This window comes from Drosophila miranda, chromosome 3 (assembly GCF_003369915.1).
Source record: "Drosophila miranda strain MSH22 chromosome 3, D.miranda_PacBio2.1, whole genome shotgun sequence".
NCBI lineage: Eukaryota > Metazoa > Arthropoda > Insecta > Diptera > Drosophilidae > Drosophila > Drosophila miranda.
This window is the reverse complement of record NC_046676.1, coordinates 17794731-17810674: the sequence shown is the minus strand read 5'-3', so window position 1 is coordinate 17810674 and position 15944 is coordinate 17794731. Positions and strand designations below refer to the sequence as shown.

General features: G+C 45.7%; 4 protein-coding genes, 1 long non-coding RNA gene and 3 other non-coding genes across 10 annotated transcripts; 5 read left to right on the top strand and 3 right to left on the bottom strand.

Moving 5' to 3' along the window:
* Nucleotides 1-164: 164 nt before the first annotated feature.
* LOC108159710 lies at nt 165-2285 on the top strand. Of its 3 annotated transcripts, none has more exons than XR_001775349.2 (6): nt 165-266; nt 501-553; nt 810-867; nt 1062-1165; nt 1352-1936; nt 2186-2285. It is a non-coding gene; the product is annotated as an uncharacterized LOC108159710 (long non-coding RNA). The 3 variants fall into 3 exon arrangements; XR_004472426.1 differs by lacking the exon at nt 165-266 and adding an exon at nt 355-371; XR_001775350.2 differs by lacking the exon at nt 1352-1936.
* Nucleotides 913-994, top strand: LOC117188527. Its single transcript, XR_004472621.1, has one exon. It is a non-coding gene; the product is annotated as a small nucleolar RNA Me28S-Gm3255 (small nucleolar RNA).
* Nucleotides 1202-1285, top strand: LOC117188526. Its single transcript, XR_004472620.1, has one exon. It is a non-coding gene; the product is annotated as a small nucleolar RNA Me28S-Gm3255 (small nucleolar RNA).
* On the bottom strand, nt 2114-3486 carry LOC117188029 (cytoplasmic tRNA 2-thiolation protein 1). Its single transcript, XM_033391172.1, has 3 exons — nt 3375-3486; nt 3157-3314; nt 2114-3104 (listed from the first exon to the last, which is right to left on the bottom strand). The coding sequence occupies exons 1-3, from the start codon at nt 3420-3422 to the stop codon at nt 2279-2281; spliced, it is 1032 nt and encodes a 343-aa protein (XP_033247063.1). The 5' UTR covers nt 3423-3486; the 3' UTR covers nt 2114-2278.
* On the top strand, nt 3486-8010 carry LOC108159708 (tetratricopeptide repeat protein 37). Its single transcript, XM_017293222.2, has 13 exons — nt 3486-3642; nt 3692-3903; nt 3960-4152; nt 4209-4804; nt 4862-4939; nt 5001-5415; nt 5479-5661; nt 5723-5907; nt 5961-6749; nt 6814-7245; nt 7306-7480; nt 7542-7729; nt 7791-8010. The coding sequence occupies exons 1-13, from the start codon at nt 3553-3555 to the stop codon at nt 7948-7950; spliced, it is 3696 nt and encodes a 1231-aa protein (XP_017148711.1). The 5' UTR covers nt 3486-3552; the 3' UTR covers nt 7951-8010.
* Nucleotides 8011-8077: 67 nt separating this feature from the next.
* Trnay-gua lies at nt 8078-8169 on the bottom strand. Its single transcript is given in 2 exon segments — nt 8078-8113; nt 8133-8169. It is a non-coding gene; the product is annotated as a tRNA-Tyr (tRNA).
* A 238-nt stretch (nt 8170-8407) lies between these two features.
* LOC108159086 (vang-like protein 1) lies at nt 8408-11828 on the top strand. Its single transcript, XM_017292042.2, has 2 exons — nt 8408-9051; nt 9118-11828. Exons 1-2 carry the CDS (start codon nt 8790-8792, stop codon nt 10626-10628), a joined length of 1773 nt encoding a protein of 590 aa, XP_017147531.1. The 5' UTR covers nt 8408-8789; the 3' UTR covers nt 10629-11828.
* A 941-nt stretch (nt 11829-12769) lies between these two features.
* LOC117188028 (phosphoglucomutase-2-like) lies at nt 12770-15316 on the bottom strand. The gene is made up of 3 exons (XM_033391171.1): nt 14887-15316; nt 14721-14822; nt 12770-14652 (listed from the first exon to the last, which is right to left on the bottom strand). The coding sequence occupies exons 1-3, from the start codon at nt 15045-15047 to the stop codon at nt 13044-13046; spliced, it is 1872 nt and encodes a 623-aa protein (XP_033247062.1). The 5' UTR covers nt 15048-15316; the 3' UTR covers nt 12770-13043.
* Between the last annotated feature and the right edge of the window lie 628 nt (nt 15317-15944).

The following is a 15944-nucleotide window of genomic DNA, read 5'->3' as shown; positions in this document are numbered from 1 at the left end:
GCCATCAATTAGAAAATAGATTCATTAATCGGATAAAATTATGTGGGCATGGCTAAGTGTTCTATACAGCTAGTAATATACCATGAAATATCAAAAGCGAGGAATATGTATAATAGAACTTGAATACGTCAGTATATTTATGGTATATTTTTAAAATGAGACGGTATATTTCTGAGGGTCAGACCGTATATGTTCTCTATAACTCCGCGGTCACTGGCTTCCGGTCACTTTTACTTCACCCACGTGCGAGATTGTTCGTGAAAAATGTAAGTGCTGGCCAATGAGCGACTGTGTTTAAAGATTGCATCGAATATAACTGCAAATTGGTTCATTAAACTTGTTTGCGGAACTCAATGTTGCAAGATTAAGTTGTGTGTGCAGAAAAATCGTACTAGTCGTATTGTAATGCATTTTGCAGTCACGTGGTCTAGAACGCTCTGCTGCCTAAACAGCCCCTTTGCCATTAGAAACATCATTAAATGTGTTTAATTATATTCCAGGTGATCTTGTATGTATGGGATGCTGCGACAGTGCGCATGGCAATTGAGAATGGGTAAGTTTAAGCATTTTCTATCGGCTTAAGTGCGCGAACACGAGTCGCTGGTGTAAAGAACTCTCCACTTTAGCTAGTGCTTTTTACTTGTTCGTAGATAAATTATACTTTGCCCAAGCATAACCCAAATTTGTAATACCTGAATTTGCGGTGCATATTTTCTTTGCAAAGCCGACATTTTGATTCCCTACAACATAATGTGTATACTAGAAGTTTTTACCCAGACTGTACTAACGATCCATTTTTTTCTGTGCAGATACAAAATGGAAGTCTTGATATCCCGACCACGTGTTCAACGTCTGATGTTCTAAATGGTAATTATACATTTGACATCTTCAGGGGGAGTGGGATGCATACTACATACTCTGATGAATATAACTATTTTCTGACATCTCTTATGAACCGTTGTGATTCAATACAATTTGTGTAATTTCTGAAGCCCTTCTAAATGAAATTTAGTTTTATTTGTAATCTACTTGACTAACGAATATCAATTGCTGTTTTGCAGGTTATCGGTGGATATCTATTGAATGATGATGCTGTGCTCAATGCATGTACTCTGCCGGTAATTTACACGTGTATAAAAACATGTGAATATACATGATCTAAATGGTAATTATAAAGCCAGCATTAGTGGCTCCACCATTAAATATTCTGATGAATATCTTTATTTTCTGACATCTCTTATGAACCGTTGTGATTCAATACAATTAATTATTAACTACTGAAGCTGCTCTAAATAGTTTCTTATGTAATTTTTGATAAACCTAGTTAAATAGTTATCTTTCCATTTTGCAGGTCTTTTGGTTTTGTGGCAAAAGGAGCAGTATGGAAATTAATACATGTGGTTGAACATTTTATACTCGAGCTGCACATTTATTTGCTTTGCTGATGTCAAAACTGAGACACATTCATTAATTAGGTATCGTGAATGCTGTGGTAATGCAGCTGAAGTTGCGAAAGCCATTAATCGACCATATCCATGTTCATGCCGTCCCCCTTCTTGACGACATCGTCTTGCTGTTCGTCTTGCACCTCTTTGCGGTCAGCAAGGTCCACGGTTTTCAATTTATGCTCGATCTCTAGTAGATCATCGTCCATGTCATTTTGCACTGAAGTTTTAATTATTTCGGGGACGATCCGGATACTCCCCGGTTTATTTTCATTAATTATCTTCTCCTTAAGTTTCCTTAGTTCGTCTCTAGAGCAGCAAACGCAAACCGGAGTCATCTTGAAAATGCCTCTGCGATACAGAACGCCGGGCTTCGCAATGTTCATGTTTATGTTCACAGTCTTTTGTATTAATTTACGAATACAACATTTTTTTTTCGGACGTAAATTAGACATTGCTGTTTCCTTCGCCGCGCTTCCGTCAAGAGTTAGGTTAGTATTGATAGACCTTTGTGGGTTAGTAGCATGAAGACTTCAATGATGATCACTTAAACCATTCACAGACACCATATAAAAGTTGGGTGTAGACAAACTTCTTCAATATTCTTTTGGAGATAGGGAATCTCGCTTGACCGGGTATGGACCATGGTTAAAAAATTGGCACTGAGCTTCATATACCAACATTTTTTATACTATAAAAGTAGAATGCACCTAACTAATAATCAATTTCTCTCTTTGCAGGTTCGACACGGCTAACTCTAGCGTCCCACGTGCCTATCCACCACCAATATATGCACATAGCCCAATAAATGCTAATAAATGACATTTCAAATATTAAAAATCGTTTTTTACTAAATTTGCACGTTCTCGAAGGGCCAGCTCTTGGTCTTGCTTGGCGATCATGCGATCGCCTTTGGACTTCTTTCCTATGCCCAGCTTGGGCAGTCCACGGTTGAGACCCTCGAGCAGAACACAGGCCTTACATGGTTGCTGGGACGAAATAAAGCCGCAGCGATTGCACGTGCCGCGTACAGGGTTTTTGGCCGTATCTTTGAAGCGCAATTGCTCGCCCGAGTAGATGATGTCCATTATGACGGAGGGGCGCACTTTTTCCAAATCCTTCAGGAAAGCCCTGGCGTGACCCCGATACGCGTTCGGGGCAAAGACGCATTCTGTCGAAAAGTAGACCAGCTTCTTGTAGTGCGCGTACATGACAATCTCCTTTTCGTAGCTATATTTAAGTGGCTTGACACGCGGTATGGAATCTTCGCCACCACCAGTTCGGATGTCTGTGCAACGTCGTAGACGAGCCGTGTCACCACGCAGTACATTCATCAGCACAGTCTCTGCAATATCGTCTGCGTTGTGGCCAGTAGCTATGCTGTCGACGCACAACAGCTTTGCGCCCCTGTCCAACGCCTGACGCCGAAATACTCCGCAAAACGTGCAGTTGTTGGAGCGTCCGATCTGCGACACAATGCGATCCATAGTCCAGCCGTAAAGCTCCTCGTAGGACAAGATTTTAAGTGGCATTTTATAATCGTCGCGATTCTGTTTAACCGTCTGCAGACTGTCATCTCGATAGCCAGTAATGCCCTCGTCAATGGAGAGCAAAACAAGCTCTAGACCGTAATCGTGGCGCTCATTCAGCAGTTTCATCCTGAAAGGTCAACAGTTAATTGAATAAGAATCGTACAAATATTCGTACTTACACGTGTGCCAGAACCGTAGAATCCTTGCCACCGCTTGCTGCTACGGCTACCTTCTCACCCCGCCGGAACAGCTTGCTCGAGCTGATCGTGTGGTGGATTTCAGCCTCAAAGGCGGCAAAGAAACACTCCTTGCACAGGGCATCTCCAGTTTTTGGGCGCTTTTTAAAACACGTTGTTAATATGTACTTGCGGATTACATTACTCGACTTGGGACTCACCTTGAGCGCTGCCGCTTTGCCACATTTTGCCTTACAATTTATTGGCATTTTCAGATGCACAATTCGATTGCCTGATTGTTTTGGAATCTATCGAAGTCTATCGAATTTTCCAGCATTTTACAGCACTGTGTTTACAGTGAAAAAAGTAAGCACAAAAGAAACTTATTTATTAATTACGATGAGTTCCAAAGAATCCAAGCCGCTAATCAAAGATATTCGGGAGACAATCAAGCTTGGGAAGCATGCGGACGCCATTCACAAGTGCAAGGTGTGTACACGTCAGTTGGCTGTTGCATTTTTTATGTTGTTGGTTGCAGCGCCTGCTGAATGCCGACCCGAGCAATGCGATGGGATACTTGTTGCTTGGTGCCGCCTATCAGAGCTTGGACAAGACAGAGGCGGCAAAGAGCCTGCGAAAGTCGATTGAGTACACAAAAGGCCCCGCTACCGTTGCCCTGCAGGGACTCTCTAAATGCGCGCCCATCGCCGAGCTGCCAGAAATCTATGATGAGCTTGTGGATCTGCTACCGTAAGAAACTGTTGAAATGAAAGACGCCCATCCAAGAGCTAATTTTAAAATTTCAGTGAAAAAGCCCTAGACTACTGGGAGAAGCTATTCACCCTGGCCTCGGATGAAACTGTGGCTCCCCTGTGCTTTAAAGTGTTCAAAAAGCGGGCTCAGAATCCTAAAGATTCCCATTATGCCAAAATCCAAGAATATCTGGGGCGCATTTGGTTTGCTCAGGATATTGAGGTATCGGCAGAAGATAATGTACTTGTGCGTATCCTTTCCATAGCAATTCTAACAAAAACTAATCCCTCGAACTCTTGCAGTACAATAAAACGATGGAAGCACTACTGGATATCTCGGAGCCAAGTGTGAAAAGTGTGGTGTACAAACGATTCCTTAAATGGCTATACAAGCAAAAGGACTATGTGGCCTGTGTGCGCCATGCCTGCAACATGACCGTCTCCCATCCCAAGGATGTCTATGGGTACGAATGGATATGCAAGACATACTGCGAAAACCACAATCAGCTAAACACTGCTGCCTGGCAGCAGGAGCTGAAGCAGCCAATCCAAGCATATGCCGATCAATTACTGGAGCTGAACCCCAGCTCTAACTTGGCCCTACTGATTAAGGCATTCGATCTCTTTGCCCAGGGCCAATATGTTCCGGCCAGGCAATTTGCTGTGCAGGCCCAACAGAGCCAGCCTAACTACAAGGTGACGCTGGAGCTCCTGGCCCGAATCCATATGGAATTCGGGGCGTACAAACTGGCTCTACAACTCTGGCAGAAGCTAGGCCAACAAAATGAAGCGTCTGGCCGGTGTCTCTCTTATGAAAAGAATGAATCCAATTTGAGAGAAGCCGTCAAAGTGCTGCTGCGCCATGATAAATCAGAGCCCAATGTTCGAGCCTTAGCTCGGTAAGCTACCCTATCATATCCGATCATAAGCTGCATAACTAAAATCATCCCTTGCAGCTGCTACATCAAGTTGGGGGAGGTTCAGCTGCTCAAAGATCTTCCATTGGATGCACTTTCCAAGGCGGAATTTCTCTTGTAAGCAAAGTGGGAATCTTTATGGAAAAATTTACACATAATTATCCGTTTTATTAATCAGATCACCAGCTGAAGCCATTCGGGCTATCGCCAAAGACGAGTCTTTTGAGGCGCTGCTTCTATGTGGCAAGCTTCAGATGTTGCAGAAAAACTATGCAGAGGCCCTGAGCTGCATGCTAAAGGCCGCTCGGATGCGACCGCATGTTGCCGAGTGCTTCGACTACTTGGGTCGCTTGTATCCACTGGCCACTGGCGATATGGCCCGCGCCCGCAAATGCTATGAGAAGTGCATCAGCCTCAATGCCCTGGCGGAGGAGGCTGTGGATGCCTTGAGCTTTATTTACCAGCAGCTGGGCGAGGAAGATCTAAATGAGACGCTCCTGATGAACACCCTTCGGTACTTGAGTAATGATGACTCGATCCGCTTGCAATACAAGCTGGGCCTGCACTTTCTGCAAGTGAGGAAATGGGATAATGTACGTAAATGAACAGCACAGACAACAGATCAGAGTTTAAATATGTTTAAGGCTTCCTTTTAGGCCATCCAATGCTTTCGGATTGCCATCAAGCACGACTTTCGGTGCATGGTCTATTGGGAATCACTGGGCGATGCTTATGCGGCTCGAGGCTCTTACAACTCGGCTTTTCGTGTCTTTCAGAAAATCCTCGAGCTGTCCCCAGTCAACAGCTATGCTCTCCTCCAGATAGCCGTGATCAAGACGGTAAGAATATGGCAAGAATTTCAGGTTATGTTATGTTCTATTCATATAATATTGCCTCCAGACGATTCGCATGTACTCCGAGGCGATTGAAGATTTCGATGCGCTGCTCAAGCTGAATCCAAACTACTTGCCTGGTTTGCGAGGCGCCGCAGAGGCGCACATCGGTATAGCCAACAATCTGAAGTCCCAAAATCTTTACGGCCGTGCCAAACAGCATTTCCAATCGGCTGTCGGACTTCTGGAAAGGTTAGGAAGCTTCCAATCATTAAGGCAGGCTTATTTGTATATGTCTCTTCCAGTGCATTCACCCAGGCAGAGGCGCAGGGTATGGTTTGGCTGTGGCGCCTCACGGCTAGTGTATTTTTGCAGACGGCCCAGCTGCCGGGCTCCCTGGCAAATTTGGACGTGGTTGGCAGCTTGGCCAAGCGCGATGAAGCGGTTGCTTATCTATCACGTAAAGATCTGCTGAAACTGGCCCAGCGCTTCTATCTATGCGCCTTGAAATTGAAGCAGAACACATATCTGTGGTACGAGTTGGCCCTGGCCAGCTACTGCAGTGCTATTTACATTCCCGAAGAAGCAACAAGCCACCTGGAAACGGCTGCCAAGGTATGCAAGAGGGCGATCAAGGAGCGTAGCAATCGCTGGCAGAACTGGAACCTCCTCGGCGTCATCAATATGCATGCGGATCACGAGAACTTGCCTCTGGCGCAGCACTGCTTCATCCAGGCGCTGAATCTGGATCGCAAATCCTTCACGACATGGACCAACCTAGGCGTGTTGTATATCAAAGCGAATGACATTCGACTGGCCAATGAGGCCTTCAAGCGCGCCCAGCAATCGAGTCTGATATATGCCAATGCCTGGATAGGACAGGCAATGGTAGCGGAACTTATTGGCGACGAAGAAGAGGCCTTCGATCTGTTCCGCCATTGCCAGCAGTTTGATTATCATCCGGAGGCGGCTCTCGGATTCGCTTACTGGGTATGTGAGGTGCTCTCCGATCCTGTTGCCCGGGCCAAGCCCCACAACAGATATGCGATTGCGCACATGTATGCGGATGTCTACGCATTGGATGCCATTAACTGGTACGCTGCATCATTAATTTCATTGTTATTATCCTACGAAATCTATTCCCATTTTTGTACACAGGTATGTCCAAAATGAAGAGTCGGAGGCCAGTATAGCGTCACTCACGTTCCAGGGATTCTTGTGCGCCCGCAAAAAGCTTTACCACCAGGCCATCAAGGCTTTTACGCGCGCCAGCCAGTTGTGCGAGCCTGGAGCCGAACGAGACACACTGTATACGAACCTGGGATACTTGTACCTAAAGCTGGACCAGCCCCATCAGGCAGTCAACGCTTTGAATACAGTGTCCCATGCCACGTTCAAACCCATCGTTGGCTTGGCCCTGGCATATTACCGATCCGGTCAGCTGCAGGAATCGTATTCGATATACAATTCCGTATTAAACAACGTGGCGGGACAAAATGATGACAAGGCGGCTACCATATTAGTGGCCATGGCCTCGATGATTTATGCCTTCCAAGGCGAAGCGGACACCAAAACTCTTCTCTATCAGTGGTCTGTATCGGTTATATATGTTTCTTTGCGTCTTCCTAACAATCATATTGTTTTTCCCAGTGTCCTGACGAAGAATGCGCCCATCCAGGCCCTGTACTCTTCTTGTGCTTTGGCCATTCTGCATCGCGATAACGAACTAAACCGGACCGTAATGTCGGAGCTCAGGGCGTACGATTTTAGCGAGAAGTACTGCGTCGATATATCCTACCTAACCGCTAATTATTTCCTGATAAATGTGTGTATGCAAAACCAAGCAGTATTTACGTGGATAAATCTAAACCCATGTACCTTTTCAGGAGGGTCCCCTAGATGCTCTCCGTTATTTGCAGAAGCGCGTTCGCATGTTTCCCCGCTCTGCGGGACTTCGCAAGGTGTTGCTCAAGTTTCTTCTTGATTATTTCGCCGGAGATCAGTCTTACCGACTGGCTACCTCGAATGTGGCCTTGGGAGCTCTAACGCTTGGTCACAGCAGCCTTCGAAATGGGTAATACACAATGGGTTTTCCTTTCCAATCTCTACTGACAAATGCATCAATTTATTTGCAGAACAAAGGCCAGTGAGGAGGCGGAAACGACAATCTATGCCAGTCGGGCTGTAATTCATGTCGACAAGGCCTGTTCCTTGAAGCTTATCCAGCGCGCCATAAGACTGAATCCAACTAATCAGCAAGCCAGACAGTTGCTAGCCACCGTTTCTGCCCATTAATGTGTTTATTTCCCCCAATTTTTGATGTCAAGAATAAAATTCATATGAAATGTGCATTAACTTTACTTACTTTTAAATACAAAAAAAAAGAATACAACATGCGCACATCATACATCATATTCAAAAATCCTTCGAGCCGGATTTGAACCAGCGACCTATGGATATCTTCGGTACGAAACTTTCTACAGTCCACCGCTCTACCAACTGAGCTATCGAAGGTGTTAGAAGGTGGACGGAAAATTGCCCATTGGAAGTTGGTGGGAATGATCACCTGGTATTATAATTTATTCGAATATTTTATTTTGTTGTTTTCCAATAAAAACTTAAAAATAATATTCAGTACAAATAGACAATATTGTGGATTTAATTGGCTTGCAAGATACAAACATTTGTATGGCCGCTGTAGGTAGAGCCAGGGTTGCAAAATAAATGGTTTTGGCCAGTGTGACCAGTGGCTTCTGCAGCTTGTTTGCGGCCACACTGCGTCGGGGGTGAAGCAAATTCGGGTCCAAAAAGAAAATAAAAAGCGAAAATGTGCGTGAAATAGTGAAAATGTGAATGAAACTATTGTGCACACGAACAGTGGTGATAATGTGTTGCGTTATTAGCTAGAAGAACTCCATTAAAACGCTTCAAAACGTCTCTAATGCGTACACATCGAACGGCGTCTGCCACCGACCCGACTCCGCCCTGCATACCTACATATGAAAAACCTGCTGCCGTCGGCCGTAATTACAGTTAGACACTAAAATAGCTGCACGGTCAGGTTGAGATAATTAAGGAACAAAGCGAGAGCGCAGCGACTGGACTGCATTGCCCACGCACGCGTTCCAATTGCAATGGAAAACGAATCCGTCAAGTCGGAACACAGTGGACGCTCAAGACGGTCGCGAAATCACAACAACAATAGTAGTAATAGCGGTGCTGGTAGTGGAGGCGGTGGTGGCGGCGGAGGAGGAGGAGGCGGAAGTGTGAACAACGGCTACCACAGGGAGCGAGATCGTTCCCGTCATTCCCATCGCAGCACGCATTCGTCCAAGTCGGGCAAGGGTTTTCAACGTGGCGATATGGCACCCTATCAGACCAGTGTTAACATGACCGGTAAGAAGAGTGATATTTGAAATGAGATCCATTTAAGTTGATTCGTTTGATTCGTTCGATTCGTAGGTGACGAGAGTCGTGACGGCCAGGAAGTTATAGAAGTGCAGATTCTACCCCAGGATGAGAACTGGGGAGAGAATACCACGGCCGTCACTGGCAACACCTCCGAGCAGAGTATATCTATGGAGGACATTAACAATATGTGGCATCGTGAGAGCGACAAAGGATTCGGCTTCGCCTGCCGCCGCTATGTAGAGTCCAGCTTCTACTTTCTTCTTGGCTGTGGGGCCTTCTTCTCGCCGGTGGCCATGGTGGTCATGCCGCACGTTGGATTCTTCCCGTCGGCCTTTGATCGTCCGGAGCTCACACAGACGGTGCGCACCCAGGCGCACCTCCTGGCCTGCAGTGAGCAATGCAAGGGCCAGCTTGTGTCGCTGGCTGCTCGCTTGCTGCTCCTGGCCATCGGCCTGTGGGCGGTATTCTTGCGGCGCACTTCAGCCACAATGCCGCGCATTTTTCTATATCGGGCAATTGTCCTCCTCCTGGTTACTATCTGCACATTCGCCTATTGGCTCTTTTACATCGTGCAGGTCACGAACGGAGCCAAGATTGTGGTGGAAACCGGCGGCGATGCTGTCGACTACAAGTCGCTGGTGGCCTACGCCACAAACTTTGTGGACACGCTGCTGTTCATCCACTACGTGGCCGTGGTCTTGCTGGAGCTGCGTCACCAGCAGCCCAGCTACTATGTCAAGATCATACGTTCTCCCGATGGAGTGTCGCGCTCTTATATGCTCGGCCAGCTAAGCATTCAGAGGGCTGCCGTCTGGGTGCTCCAGCACTACTACGTCGACTTTCCCATCTTCAATCCGTATCTGGAGCGCATTCCCATTTCGATCTCCAAGTCGCAACGCAACAAAATATCGAACAGCTTCAAGTACTACGAGGTGGATGGTGTCAGCAACTCGCAGCAGCAGAGTCAGAGTCGAGCCGTTTTAGCCGCCAATGCCAGGCGGCGCGACTCCTCGCACAACGAACGTTTCTACGAGGAGCACGAGTACGAGCGACGGGTCAAGAAGCGTCGCGCTCGCCTCATCACCGCTGCCGAGGAGGCCTTCACCCACATCAAGCGCATACACAACGAGCCCGCCCCAGCCCTGCCGCTGGATCCACAGGAGGCTGCGTCAGCAGTCTTTCCATCAATGGCCCGAGCATTGCAGAAGTATTTACGAGTGACCCGACAACAGCCACGGCACACATTTGAGAGCATACTCAAGCATTTGGCCCACTGTCTGAAGCATGATCTGTCGCCCCGAGCCTTCCTGGAACCATATCTGACCGAGTCGCCGGTGATGCAGAGCGAGAAGGAGCGTCGTTGGGTTCAGTCGTGGTCCCTGATCTGCGATGAGATCGTCTCCCGGCCCATTGGCAACGAGTGCACGTTCCAGTTGATACAAAACGATGTCTCCCTCATGGTCACCGTGCACAAGCTGCCGCATTTCAACCTGGCCGAGGAAGTGGTCGATCCAAAGAGCAACAAGTTTGTCCTCAAGCTCAACTCGGAGACCTCCGTATGACACCATCAAAATGCACCGCCCATAATCACGCCCACGCACAGCAATCATACACAATCGTCCTACCTGCATGTGTTTGTCTGATGGCCTGTTGTGTCATAAAGATTTCCTCATTCCTGGATGGATTTCCAATGAATTATTGTATTTTATACGCCTATGTATATGTATATCTATATCATCGCAAGAATCAAGCCGAATTGGATCATCAATTAGATTAGCTAAGACCAGAATATCAATCCAATGCTCAAAGGCCCCAGTGTATCATCCTAGTAGACCGACACGAACACATATCACACGTATCGTATCCGTTTTAGCCCTCGAAACATGACTTCAAAGTTCCCAAAGTATTAATTATAAGAATGAAATGATGATGGTTCTTCAATGCAGCTCTTTTATACACGATTTTTATTTTAGGAAATATGTATATCTAGTGTAAATTGGGTTTGCACATCTCAAATCGAATATCTGTTGTGTTCAAACCCATCCGTAGCCTTAAGAATAAAAGAGATATTCCAGAAGGAATTTTAGCCAAGACTTGGACTTGCGCCGACAGTGGTCCCACTCTAACCAATCCACTGTTTGCGCGACTCGCATGGATTTTAAAGACGCACATTTTAAGCCCAAACGACTAATCCGACGAATCCTAACTGTTCGAGTGCTATACTTATATAGAACCGATAGAACAGACGACAAAACAAACTGTAACTCGAATGCAACTGATGACAAATACATAATACTTTAAGCAAAGAGACTGCCTGATATGCATTTTATACACAGCAAAAACAAATAATTGCCAACATTTACTAATAGATACATGTACTGCAAGCCCTGTACTGTGCATAGCAACCACGCATACATACAGAATCGTGTGTATTTTTAGAAGCAAAATTATAGTGATAAGAACTTGTATTCGTATTCGTATTCGAACATATACATATGTACGTTCCAGTGAACAAACCAATCAATATATTTACAAAAACTACTTAGATAACACACTTTCGCTTAAGATACATATAGTACATACATAATTTTTTTTTCTTTTTCTAGCTAAATGCCTATTATCAAAGCACATTTTTTTGCATTGCAATTTCTATGGCAATTACTTAAAGCAATTGGAAAACCAATAAACATATATCAACATATGGGTACACCATCTCTTTATATAGTACATTTATAATATATTAACAGCTCTCTCAAACTGTATTCTGTTGTAAGTGTAATTAGCTTATGGAACCCAACTCAACCCAACCCAACCCAATCCCATTCCCATGCCGCATAAATAAAACAGAAAACAACTTTTTTAACAGCTTTAAACGAATCTGTTGCCAGATGCTGGAACTAATTTATTCATTGATCCGGCAGCTGATTGGAAGAAACCCGATCATTTGGGGTCACTTAAAGGTCCTATGCATACTGGACAAGTTTGAAACTATATCTCTTCGTGGATTCAGATTCAGAAAACTCAGATTCATCAAAATCACACCAACATTTGTGCAAATGAATTGACTCATCGATCATTGCAGTACAGCTGGCGGATACATATTTCCTATAGGCAACGAGCAAACCAAACAAAAGAAATCCAAGAAACGACGGTCTCTGATTTCGGAGCTTATCAATCAGTTCCTGCAATCGATTTTGTTTAGATTTACCGTATCGTTGGCACTCAAGTTTCCAAGATTAAAATATCAAGTTCAATTAATTCAAGTGCGGGTTGACGAACCATCCCACCGCCCCCAGCCCCCATCATTCTCACATTACTCGTACTTCTGTGGAACTCTTTGGGAAACAAGAATCCAATAAGCGTTCGCCTTTATCTATATCATTGTGATGAGTACTATGTATGTACATATATTAGAGCTGATCACCAAGACATCAATTATTATTGAACTACCAGTAACTTTTCATTTATAATGGATCTGTTTTTCACGACACAATTGGTGCGGTGGGCAGTATTTTTTCCCATATCAGCGAAACTCGAGTTGAACATCAAAGTGGTCGCGTTCTGCTGACAACGTAGTAACATAGTAATATTCTCCGGCACTCTGTTTTACAGCATTCGCTTGTGCGTCTCGAATCTGTTCGAGCACCTATATGCTGCTTGATCACTACCAATACTAAAAAACTTATCATATGTACACGTTTTGTAGGTGTCGCTTGCTTGCTTGCTTTCGCAGCCTGAACTTTATTTGTTTCATAAATATATTGCCCTAGTATTAATATAAGTACATAAACTACATATGGTATCATTTATTGGCTAATAGTCAACGAACAGCTCTCACTGCAGTTGTTTTTTGGCTTGTGCATATCAGTTATCAAATGTTGGTTAATTTTTGCCAGGTCGTCAGGTCGTCGCATATGCCTACGTTCTAGAACGATTATCGATTTATTTACTTAGAGGGATAGCGCCACAATTTGTCCTTAGTCCTTCTTACGCTCCAGGTTGTTCTTAGCTGGCTGGTAGAATTCATCGACAATGGCCTCGACCATGGTATTGAGAGTGTTGGTCAGCTTCAGCCAGTTCTTTTCCTCGGGCTTGCCGACTATCTCGGCATAGTACTTCATCTTGGGCTCTGTGCCACTGGTGCGTAGAGTCACCACTACGCCGTTCTTGAAGGTAAACGTGATCATCTGGGAACTGGAGCTGGTCGGAAGAGTGGCCTTTTTGTCGCTGGTGCTGCTGTCGTAGCCAGTGGTGAGGTCACGGACGTGAGCTATCTCGTAGGTGCCATCCATGATGCTTGTGGGATAGGTGTCGGGCTTATCATCGTCAAAGGTGCGCAAGCGCTGGAAGATGCGCGCTATAACCGACGGACACCGGCAGATGACATACGAGCATACGCTCTCGTGGAAGCCGTAAGTCTCGTAGATTTCGCGCAGCTTCTCCTGCAATGTCATGCACTGTGTTCTGCGAAGGTAGCAGGCCATGGTTGCCACGTGAGCTGCGGCACTGACTCCATCCTTGTCCAGCACGGCGGTGCCCACCATGAACCCAATCGCCTCCTCGAAAGCAAACAACACGGTCTTCCCAGCCTGCTGCAGTTCGATGGCCTTGTTGCCCATCCACTTGAATCCCGTCAGAGTTTCGTAGAACTCAAAGCCCTCCTCCTTGGCCATGCTGCCAAGAATTTTCGAGCTGACCGTGCTGGCGATCATCGCGCATTTAGACACATCCGCATCGGGGTTGCGCGACTTGTAGTTCTGCAGGCTCCACCAGCCCAGCAGGGCGCCCAACTTGTTGCCGGTGAAGAGCGTGTAGTTTCCGTTTTCGCCAATCTCAGCTACGGCAAGGCGATCGGCGTCGGGATCGTTAGCCAGAATGATTTCGGACTTGTTCTGCTTTGCCGTCTGTATGGACAGCTGCAAAGAAGTCTTGCCCTCCTCCGGATTGGGCATGGGGGTGGTTGGGAAATCTGGATCTGCTTCGATCTGCTCGACCACGGGAATGAACGGCTTGAGGCGGACTTTCTCGAACGCCTGCTTAACGTAAGGATATCCCACTCCATGCATGGCAGTGTACGTGAAGGATATCTGGCACGTTCCATTCATCTCCAATAGCTGACAAGAGAAACTCCTTTTGATGGCATCGTAATAGAAGGGCACGACGGCATCGTAGGGATCATCCAAGAAATCAGAGCAGCACAAGGCCGTCTCATCCCAGGATTCGGGCTTGGGTTCAAGATTATCCATTATCGACTGCTGAATACCAGCATCGTGCGGCGGAATTATCTGGGCTCCGTTGGTCCAATACACCTTATAGCCATTGTCCTCCTTGGGATTGTGCGAGGCGGTCACCATTACGCCGGCCAGACACCCAAGTCTCAGAATCGTATAGGGAACAAATGGAGTGGCCACCAAACGCTGGAAAAGATAAACGCGAAAGCCGTTGTTCAGAAAGACAACGGAGGACAGCTCCGCAAAGCGCTGGCTGTTATAGCGTCCATCGTAGCCAAAGACAACGCCCTTCTCTTTCCAAGCCTCGGAATTCGGATACTGCGCCTTAATGTACTCGCACAATCCTTGGGCGGCTCTGTAAGAATTCCGATTTGTTTGAATAGTGAGCCATTTGCAATGTCTGTGTGTTTGATTATGACTTACTGAATAACCACCAGCTCATTCATCGAATCGAAGCCGGCGCGCATGCAGGCCCGCAATCCTGCCGTGCCGAAGGTTATGCGGTTGCACAGTCTCTTCCGCAGCCTGGTCAATGCATGTTTATACATATACATGCTGTATACTTGTAAATTTTTAGAGATCTGCTTACGTTTCCCAGTCCTGGTTCTTTACGGCGTCCATGATCTGGCAGGAGGTGCTTGGGCACCGGTCCCATCGTATCCATTTTCGGATCTGGTCATCCAGTTCTTTATCCCCAGACAGAGTCATACTCTTCAGCTGGCATATCATTTGCGATGTTGGCTGACACATGGTGAAAACGACGGCACAGGCGAGATTTGCCTAATTTCCGAGTTGATCAATTTAATTTGGAAGGAATGCTAACGAAAAATGGAAAGGGCCGAGAAATGCCTATATTGACAATAATTTCGCCACACGGAAACGATTATGAGTATACGGAACTACTGATTAAACACACACTCGCATTAGCAACCGGGCCGGGCACTTTTAATTGATAAAGCTCTGCGGGGGTCGCTGGAGCACCTTTATTTCACACGAATATACCCGGTTATAGTGATGTAAAAAAACATCGATGCATCGAGCATCGATGTTTTTCTGCCGATGTTTACTGCTGTTTTCCGATGTTTTTGCTGCTACCGATGTTGAGTGATGTATCGATGTTTTGCAAAACATCGGTAGTTTAATTTCATATCATTGCGGCTGTCGCCGTGTCTTCAGATCCTCATTTCGCGTACCGTAGGATAACCACTCCGCAGTCCAACCGGTTCAAGTTCTAGTTGCGACGACCAAACTGTAGACAGCTTATGTACCGTATACAACCGGAAGCTGGGTAAAAACACAATTTTTAAGTTTTAAGATTTTTTTGTATAATAATAACGCAATAATAATAATATAATCAAATGGGAAAGTTTTGAAACATCGGTCATACATCGATGCATCGAAGAATAAATCCGATGTATCAATCCACCATCGATGTTTGATTTTGACAACATCGATGGACATCGACATCGATGTTTTCATTCAAATTTACATCACTACCCGGTTATTCATATGTGTGGTATTATTGAAGAATACGGTCACATAACAAAATCGAGTAATATGGTGCCCAGTCCTTGCCGTAGAACGATTAACCCATTGTAGACTAAGGGAGTATTTTAATATTCCACCGAAAATATTGAAAATTGAATC

Excerpts from the sequence above, each read along its gene's own strand:
- LOC108159086 (XM_017292042.2), top strand. The coding sequence starts at position 8,790 with ATGGAAAACGAATCCGTCAAGTCGGAACACAGTGGACGCTCAAGACGG. Across the intron at positions 9,052-9,117 it reads GACCAGTGTTAACATGACCG|GTGACGAGAGTCGTGACGGC; the intron begins GTAAGAAGAGTG and ends TTCGATTCGTAG.
- LOC117188028 (XM_033391171.1), bottom strand. The coding sequence starts at position 15,047 with ATGTGTCAGCCAACATCGCAAATGATATGCCAGCTGAAGAGTATGACT. Across the intron at positions 14,823-14,886 it reads AAGAACCAGGACTGGGAAAC|GCTGCGGAAGAGACTGTGCA; the intron begins GTAAGCAGATCT and ends TGCATTGACCAG. Across the intron at positions 14,653-14,720 it reads AATGAGCTGGTGGTTATTCA|AGCCGCCCAAGGATTGTGCG; the intron begins GTAAGTCATAAT and ends GAATTCTTACAG.
- LOC108159708 (XM_017293222.2), top strand. The coding sequence starts at position 3,553 with ATGAGTTCCAAAGAATCCAAGCCGCTAATCAAAGATATTCGGGAGACA. Across the intron at positions 5,908-5,960 it reads GCTGTCGGACTTCTGGAAAG|TGCATTCACCCAGGCAGAGG; the intron begins GTTAGGAAGCTT and ends TGTCTCTTCCAG. Across the intron at positions 7,246-7,305 it reads AAAACTCTTCTCTATCAGTG|TGTCCTGACGAAGAATGCGC; the intron begins GTCTGTATCGGT and ends TGTTTTTCCCAG.
- LOC117188029 (XM_033391172.1), bottom strand. The coding sequence starts at position 3,422 with ATGCCAATAAATTGTAAGGCAAAATGTGGCAAAGCGGCAGCGCTCAAG. Across the intron at positions 3,315-3,374 it reads GCAAAGCGGCAGCGCTCAAG|CGCCCAAAAACTGGAGATGC; the intron begins GTGAGTCCCAAG and ends TGTTTTAAAAAG. Across the intron at positions 3,105-3,156 it reads TCTACGGTTCTGGCACACGT|GATGAAACTGCTGAATGAGC; the intron begins GTAAGTACGAAT and ends TTGACCTTTCAG.